Genomic DNA, 9,254 nt, shown 5'->3' with positions numbered 1-9,254 from the left:
TATTGATTAAGGGGGTACAGGAAAAAGTCACGATGTTGGCTTTTAACATCCCTTTTGAGATTTACATTCGGATATGGGCATATATTGTAAAGAGCAGTACCTGAAATCCCACAAAAGGTACTTTACAGGCATGCCGTTTGCCATCCACGTGGGGCTTGTACTATATCCCACCTGCAACACAGCCCTGACTCCAGCCACACGCCTAGAGCTAAAGATCTCCTTGGGTGAAAAGAAAATTCTTATCTTATATAGAAGTTGAACTTAAATAAATTTAAATAAAAAATAGAACAAATGGGCACAAGAGATCTTTAGGGGGTGATGGAAATGTTCTAAAATTGGATTGTGGTGATTGTACAATAAGATGGGTAAATTTTATGTTATGTAAATTATAACTCAAAGCTGATAATAAGCTCCATAATACATAAGTTAGAGGATCTGATAATATTGCTAAGAAAAAGAAGCAATATTTATCTTAGTCTGATCCAAAGACAGATAATCTGCCAACTATAGATAACTAGAAATTGACCACATTGGTTAGCCTCATTTTATGTTATTAGTCATGTTTCTGGAAAATTCAGCATTTAAAAAATATATTTTATATACATATATACATCATATGTATTATATATGAGATGTATATATATATATATACATAAGCCTTTACAAATATATAATAATTCTAACTGACTTTTTCTTTACGTTTTGGAGAAATATTTTTACAGGAAAAAAAATTACAGCCCCATCCAGAATAAAAATTACACATAAGAACTTAAGAATTTTAACATTCTTTTCAAGTAGATTTTGTTTGTATCAAAATGGCAGCCATATGCTTTAATTCCTCCTTAGTGCTCTAGTCAAAGTTCTGCAAATAATGAAGGAAATAATCCCAAAGAGAAAAGTACAAAAATGATAATCACTACGTTGTAATAATTTTTAAAAAGGAAAAAACCTCAGAAGACCCAGAGACAGTGGTGATGGTGAGAATTCTGAGCATTGGCCCCAGAGCTTTCAACAGTGTCCCCAAGCTGCGGACTTCCACACTAGCAAAGGGAACACATCTACCTTTTTTTTTGTTAATTGAATAGAAAAAAAGGAAGATGATTATAGGCACTGTATTTACAAGGCAATCTGAGATATAATGACGCAGGAGAAAAACTTTTCTCATTCCTCTCTTTGGGTTACTTTACCCAAAAGGCATTATCTAGTCCTACTGCTGGAGAATCTTAGAACGTGGGAGGCATGATTTGTTCTGATGGCTGTCCTATGCTATGCAGCCTTGGGAAGGTTGCCTAATGAACTCCTGTGCTTTATTTGGTCAGACTGAAATGAGATAACCCTCCACTTTGGTTGGCATGCAGTAGTCACAGACTTGAGACAAAGAACCTGTCTTTTCTTGCCCTTATCTTTCTGGAATGTTGCTGTCTGTGGAAATGGCAATGCTTTGTGTCACCAATATTGCTCACTTCTCAGGTGCTATGCTAAGATCCCTTAAGTTCCCTTGAACACTGACAGCTCACAACTCTATGGCCACATTATTCTCGGCAGGCAGAGAAGCATGGGGAAGGTAGCGTAGGCACCTCGAGCCCAGCTTCCCTCCATCTGGAGTCACGTGGCATGCTCACTCTCTGCACTTACCAATCCCACAACTTTTCCCTTGGTGCCGTGACATCTTGAACAGACTTAAGAGGTTCTCCCTTTTCCCATATGGCCTCTCACAGCATTCCCCAGAGCTACACAGGCATTAGACATCATCTTAAAGTTAAAGGCCTGAGGCTCAGAAGACTTAGATCACCACCCAAGGTGTCACACAGCCCACAGATGAGCAGCAGAGCCACCCGACTCCCCATCCTATACTCTTCATGGCCACCTTCCTTTGAAGCCTCTTGTGGGCAGTTCACATGCTTCCCAGAAGCTTGCAAAGCTCATTTCATTAAGCATGTTCCATAGCCAAACAGGTTCATGATAAACCACTTTTAACTTGAGTCTAGTGGCTGATGTAAGGATGTGAAATAGCCAGGGTGTCCTAGGCGAGTCACTGAATGGCACCAACCTTCAGGAGGCGGAGTGGGAGCAGCTGGCCAACTCCTCCTGGCCCCATTGTCCTCGCAGCCTGGCTGCCCAGAATGAACATTTTGCCCGGGGCACACAGCAGGGCCCACCAGTCCACCACACCCCTTTTGTAGTCAAGGGAAGAAGAGCTACAACTTACCTTCAATCTTGCAGTCAAATCTAGCAGCGCTTCCCTCCACAACTTCTAAATCACGGATGGTCTTAGAGAAATAGGGTTTTACATGGGGCTTTTCCTCTGCAACAGCCTCAAGGAAAGCTTGAGACACATCTTCTAGGAGACAGGGAAGGAAATGCGGTCAGTTCTTCATTCCCTGTTCTCTCCTCTTCCCTCGTTTAAAAAAGCTGACTTTTTTGTTTAAGTTGCTACAATTCAGCAAATAATGCAGCTTAGAGGACTGAATCAAGCACACCTTTCTCCTGGGGACAGGTTGGCCTGCTGCCAAAAGTTTTGGCAGCAGAGAGAACCGTGACCAAACTGCGGAAATGTTTTAACTCCCCCCCCCCCCCACCCCTTCCCTTATGCTGACACATTGAAAAAGGAAATAATCTTTAAAAAGGATTTCTGGCTGCATTCCATGCTGTTTCAGGATTCAGTGGAGGGTATCTAACAAGGACAAACCACACCAGCCTTCCCGATCTCTGTCCCCCCTTTGCCCTCCTCCTGCAGTAGCAGGCCCTTTACCTGCTCCTCGGGAAGGAGGAGCTGGGTCCTAGATGCATCTTCAATCTGCCTGGAGTTCTGTTCTCCACACTTACACTGCCTTCTCATTGTATGACGTGGACCAGGGATTTAGGGAAAAGCTGTACTGGAGGGGCTCCTGTATCTTCTCCCTTCCTTTCAGGCTATTTCTGGGTCATCTGGGGAGTATAGATCAGGAGGGACCGGGCCCGCATGCTGCAGACTATGCCCCCGACTCCATCAGAACAGCCCAGCAAGCAGCCTTGCCAATTACCCTGCCTTTATACACAGGAGGGATCTAGACTTAGCTTCTCACCTTTGGATACCAAAAACACCAGGCAGCAGGAGGTAGGGGGGTGTCTTTGGCAAAATGAGGTGCCTCAAGAAGATAAGGGCCAGTCCCTACGTGTATCTGGAGCAGGAAGAGGTCGAGGCCTTCAGTGAAGAGATGGTCAAGGCAGCCTCTCGAAGACGGTGTGCAAATAACTAACCCTGTTGGTCTCCAGGAGGAGCCCTGTCATGCACAGTCTACCCCGTTCAAACAACATGTTTCAGCATCATGAAAAATGCCAAATGAATATGGACTATAGTTTGTTTTTTTTAAAGAAAAACACAAAGACGTAAGAATATGGAAGGATATTTTTTTAAAAGATACTACTATATGTGTTTATTTATGTTTACCTATCAATATACAAATATCACTTTTGTAATGAGAAAAAAGGAAGCTTTTAATGAAGTGTTCGCTAATTCTTATGTAAAATACAGGGAAGAGAACAGCGGAGGTCATCTGGTTCTACTAGACAAATAACTTTCCCTCTGAAAATAGTTAAACTTAAGGTTGCACAATTAAAGAATAACTAGTAATTGTTGTTAGGGCAACCTAAAATTAGTTCTGAATTTAATCCTTGTAGTTTATATTATATAAAAACAAACAAACAAACCGAAACCCCCCCCAAAACCTCAAAATGTCCCTCCATCCCCCAACCCTTCCTTTCTCACCAATTGGCTGGATAAAAATCTTCCTGGAGCTCCTTACCTTCAGATTCTAATTTTTCTGCATTAAGCGGGCTGGTTGGTGACCCTGTTGAGGATTTCCTGCCACTGAGCCCTGAGATCATTGCCATAGAGGACAGTCTTCCAATGGCTCTCACAGCATTGCCCGTTTTCTGGAAAATAGACACTGGGGTTGGACTCAGGCGGCGTCCCTGGCTCCAGCTGGGCAGTGGGGTTCGGGGAGAAGAGCCTAGCCCAGGAGAAGTAGCTGTCCCTGAAACGAGGGCCTCCCAAGTGCCGAGGTTCTGCCAGAGGAATGAGCCCAACCTTGCTCTGCTCAGCACTATCAGCGTGTCAGAAGATGTTCGGAGAATGGAATGGGGCCTGGAACCAGTGTGTGCGTTAATGTGACTAAACAAGGTCAACATGAGACAAAAACCCTTTTCATACTCTGCTTCAACTCCCATAAAAGGGATAGTTTATATAAAGCAACTGCAGGCTGAGACAGCTCCAAAGACTTACTGCTGACGGGGCCCAGTGGGGGCTGTTTCTCGTAAAACAATACTAGTGATAGGAATTTAATTGGTCCAGAGAAAGTTACTACAGATCCGACAGGTCACGATGCGAAGAAAAAAAAGAAAAAGCATTCTGTTGACCTTGGGCAAGTCGCTTAACCTCTCCGGGCTTCAGTTTCCTTCTCTGTTTAAGGAGGGGTTTGGACAAAATGATCTCCAAGGTCTCATTACTTCTGTTTATGATTCAGATACTTAAGAGATTTTGAGAAACACTCAGCCTGGCCTGTGAGTCTGAATCCACAGTGAGGTTCTGGAGGGGCGTACCTCCCTGATGTACAGCCAGGCATCAAAAAGAAGGACCCAAAGAAATGAAAGGCAGTGGCACTTTGCTTTTCTGAGATGAGAAACCTTGGGAGAAGACAGAATTTCTGCTGAAAAGGATGCCAGAACTTGCTATGAAAACTTCCTTTGCATTGTGAAAATTCAACCAAGCATAGGATTTAGGTCAGGAAGTCCCCTATAATATAGAGTTGTGTCTATGTTTCTCCTTCACCTTCCGATCCCACAGGTCTTTGAAGGTCTCACCTTCAAGTGATGTTTCCCGCCCCTTTTCTAAGGTCAGTGGAACGACAAGGTAAGAAACGAAGGCATCTCCAACTCTTTCGATCCCTGCACCCAAAGCGTCTTTTCAGACACCCCGACGCTGTATGTCCAGAGTGCAGACAGCACCGCGGCCTGGCTCCCCAGAGTGAAGAGACAGCCTGCACACAGGCCAGGGGCTAGCACTCACCTCCTGGGCCGTAAACTGCCCCAGCACAGCCGTTGCCTCCTGAACTTACTTCTCGTGCTCAACTATTTCAGTAAAGCCTCACGAGTTTGAACTATCTGGAAAGCCAGGATATTTCCATAAAAAGATTATTTTGAAAGTAAGGAATCACAGGGCACTAAGGACTCATAACGGGGGTGGGGGTGTGTGTGTGTGTGTGGTTTAAGCTGAGATCTGCTATAACAGCCGCCACTTTTCTGTTTGTCACATGCCATCCTTGTGGCTGACTCTTTTCATGCACTTTGGACAGACATTCCATCCTGCTCTGTCCCCTGGCCATCAGCCCTCTTGCATACATCACTGTGGTGTGGTTATGTTTCCGGCCCTCTGTCACCATGGTGAAGCTGCGTCCCTCTGAACAGAATTCTGGAAGCCCCAGGTGGCGGTGATGTTGGGATGGGGGAAGAAGGTGAGAGGACAACGGACCAACTTAGCTGTGTGCAGAGGCCCCGTGGCCCTGCAGAGAATGTACCTGCAGACTGAGCCCACTTGGCAGTCTTGCATGCTCTGCCTGGAGAGGCTGTTCCTGGTGACATCATTGATCTATTTGTGCTAGCTGGAAAGATCCAGCTCTTCCCATGGGAGCTCATCCTGACCTCAGGAAGGGGCAAGAGGAGGTGCCAGCCACGGCAGCCCTCCCTATGGAGTCGATGTCAGACCAGACTATTCCCAAGCCAGCCAAACTGTCAGACCCAGCCCTTCTGGCTCTCGATTCCCTTTATCCAACACAGATTGGTTTGCCTGGCCCAGGAGTCGCTCAACTCAGAGAGTAGAAATTTACTATGCAAATCAGTTCCTCTCTGTGGACCTCATGTTCTTGAACCAGAAGATTTGAATCTCCCTATAGCTCCAGTCTTCTCAGAGACTATGATTCATACATGGGACTGTGTAGCAGGGAACACTCCCCATGAGCCCATGGGCTCCCTAATTCCAAACGCCTGGATTGTGACTGATGAGGACTATCTGTACTTTTATGGTGTGGAATAAGGAAGTCTTTCCTCTTCTATTAACAAAATGACTAATATGAAGTTGCCAGAACAAGGCAGATAAAAGAGAGTATTTCAGAGAAGGAAGCCAATACACATTAACAAAGAGGCTTCCATCAGATGGAGTATTACAGCATATAATTTCTAGAACAGGGAGAAAAGTAAGAAGTGCTTAATAAGGAAAATCTTAACAATAACCTACGTCAATCTTTGGGAACTGATTTATGAAAAAAAATTCAGTAGAGAAATTGTCACAACTAGAAAAGAAATACATCTGTATGTTCTAGTCCTCCAGTTTCATGCCTTTGAGCTGAAAATTGGTTGCTGCTTTACTAAGATTTTAGAAATTTTTGGAACATCAAGAAAAATTTCAATACCCTAAGTTCCATCCTTGCTTTGAGGAAGTATTTTTCTTGTCTGAGGGCAATTGCCCAGGCTGGGTTCCTGTGCTCCAGGCGGGTAGTTTGTATGGGCCTCCTTAATGCCACACAGACTCCCTCCCTTGGGAGAGCCAGCGAGGGTGACTAACCAGCCTGTGTTTACCGAGGACGGAGAGGTTTCCCAAGAGGAGAGTCTTTCAGGGTTAAAGCTGGGATGGCCCCTGGCACACTGGGGCAAGTTGGTCACCCTAGAGCCAGTCAGCCAGCCATCATAGACCCTACATATAAACCAACAGCTCTGAGACTCCAGTTTCCCCTGATAAGTGAATATCCAGATGTGATGGCCAAGAGTACTCTCTGCTATACAGAGTCAAAAGCTTTCTTCTCTATGGGCCTATGGTCCATACTGCTGGTGTCTTTGTGGGTCTCAGAGAATAAAGATGGCTGCCCACAGGCCTCTCATTCCCAGTCCTTAGCTTCCAGTTTCACAAGCAGCAGCGCTGTTATCCTATTCAACTCACCCTCAGTGCTACTGCTCACCACGTCTTTTTAAAATTCTTTCATATAAATAAAAAACGTACCTTCTTTCAGATAAACTTCGTCCTAAGATCAATGGCATGATTAGTCATCTACATGTTGCCTTACTTATAGGGATTTGCTCTCATGTTACTTCCTTCTTCCTGGGCCTTTTATGGAAACCACACCACAACGATAACAAGGAACCTTCTCTTGTGCAACCATAGAGATTTCTGGGCCACCTGTGTCTGCCCTGGGCCCTTCCCTCCACCACAGTCAACCCCATTTTATTCCACTGCACTTTACTCTGCCCCACCACACGCAACCTCAGCTGCTCTGAGAGGGAAGCCCCTATTCAGGGTGTGCTAAGGTCCTGGTATCTGGGGTAAAAAATGTGGATGGTTAGATGCAGGTGAGCCATTACCAGTGAAATTATGCTTCAGGGACATCTTGTGCCACATGGGATTTTATAGACTACTTTTGTGTGTAATTTTGTGAAAGCTAACCACTATTTTTGTGGAAAACCTATTTCCAAATGCTGCTACCTATATGAAGGTATGAAATTAAGGTTCCTTCTCTGAATTCTATCCTTTTCTTTCCCTTCTCACTTCCAGAAAACCTTATGACTAATAACACTGTTAACAAATAGGAAAAACTTCGATTTAAAATATCAGCACAAATTATGGTTCCCTGACCCATCAGACTAAAAAATTCCATTTATTTCCTCTCCCATTTCCTTTTCTCTGTGCCCGTCCCCTGGGTTCAGGTCCTTCCTGGCTTTGGTTCATCAACAGATGTGTCGATACTCCCAGAGAGCTTGAAGTGGTAAGGCTGCCTCTTAACCCACAGCATCATCCAAGCAAAACCCAATGAGACTCACTGCCAGTAGGACCACCCCACCCCCACACCAGCCACCCTATGCACTCCAGAGATACCATTATTTCTTTGAGATCTACTGGCCATAGGATCATTAATAAAGCCAACTTTGATTTTATGGACCCCTTTACGTTTTAAGAACATTAGTCACTCCAATTTCACTGGATCCTAATGATACCAGAGGGTAAGGTAAGCAACACAGGTGTTCCAAGTCACCTGGCACTTGAGGGAACCAAGAGATCCCCCTAAACCTTCAGCGGGGGCTAACCAGGAACTGACTCCCATTGTGGGGGAGTCCTGGCTGAGCCACTCAGGGGGCAGTAATCCCTTAAACCCACACACCCTAAGGCCCCCTTCGCCTCTCCTCCTCTCAACCTCTGTGTGAATTTGTGCTTTTGGGGGGTTTAGTGACTACAGTTTAGTCCTGCTGTATGGCAAATGACCAGTGTCCCAATTGCCTCTAAAACAGAGATTTCCTTCTTCTCTGCCACATAGACCATTTTTAAATGCCCCAATTCCCTTGGCTGCCCAGTTAAAGGACTCTGCTCCTGTTGGGGTGAGGACCTCTGCGCCTTCTCCTCCGTTTGTGCTGTATCCCCTCTTCTCTTGTTCTAGCCCATTTTCCATGACCACTTTCAAAGTCCTCCCCCTGGCAGCATTTCCTCACAACCACATCCAACTCTGGTGTGACTGACTCCTTTCTCCAATTTACACTCACATATATGGCTCTGGAAGGCTATACTGATAGTTTATGATTCTTGGCGTGCATTATGTCCTTTTATGTCCATTTGCTTCAGTTCCCCATTACACTATACATTCCTTGAGTATAGAAACCCATGTGCCGGCGTGTAGAAACCATAGCCCAGAAATTTTGTAATACTAATAGTGATAATAAAAATAAAATAGCTGATGACAAGTTCTCTATGGTTTTGGATGACAATTTTATCCATCTGCTATTAATCAGAGGCAATTTTGTGCCATTGTTAAGACTGTACTTTGGAGCCAGGCTCTGGGTTTGAATCCACTCCTGTTTACTAGCTACGTGATCCTTGGTGACCTTCCTAACCTTTCTCAGCCTCAGCTTGTCTGTAAAGTGGGGATAATAATAGTACCTGCCTCCTAGGATGAAAAGACTCACTGCATAGAAAGTGCTTTGAATGTTTCCTGACATATGGCCAGCCCTCCATACATATGAGCTACTGGTATCATTTTTGAACACTTACTGTGTGCCATGCAATATGCTCAAGGCCAGATGAAGATTACTTCATATAATTCTACCAAAGATGCTGTGATGTTGGTACCACTATTACCCCCATTTTACAGGTGAGAATATGAAGGCATGGGAAGGTTGTCACTCGCCCAAGGACACATAGTAACATACAATCTCCCTAGAGAGCGGGGACCATATCTCTC

The 9,254-nt window shown here is 44.7% G+C and overlaps 1 protein-coding gene across 8 annotated transcripts in view; it reads right to left on the bottom strand.

Annotated features, from left to right (window-relative positions):
- Positions 1–9,254, bottom strand: part of MYLK (myosin light chain kinase) — a 199,012-nt gene that overhangs the window by 2,100 nt on the left and 187,658 nt on the right. For 6 of the 8 annotated variants that reach the window (XM_081832657.1, XM_081832667.1, XM_081832645.1 and 3 more), the window contains 2 exons: positions 3,786–3,915; positions 2,210–2,341 (listed from right to left, as the gene is read on the bottom strand). In XM_081832657.1, the coding sequence (XP_081688783.1) occupies positions 2,210–2,341; positions 3,786–3,915 (262 nt within the window). Of the gene's footprint in view, positions 1–2,209; positions 2,342–3,785; positions 5,207–9,254 lie in introns of those variants that run through there. The other 2 variants (XM_081832655.1, XM_006749777.3) reach the window with 2 other exon arrangements.

The sequence above is a fragment of the Leptonychotes weddellii genome, chromosome 1 (genome assembly GCF_054177405.1).
Source record: "Leptonychotes weddellii isolate Sample4059 chromosome 1, ASM5417740v2, whole genome shotgun sequence".
NCBI classification, from domain to species: Eukaryota; Metazoa; Chordata; class Mammalia; order Carnivora; family Phocidae; genus Leptonychotes; species Leptonychotes weddellii.
This window is presented reverse-complemented; position numbering and strand designations above follow the sequence as displayed.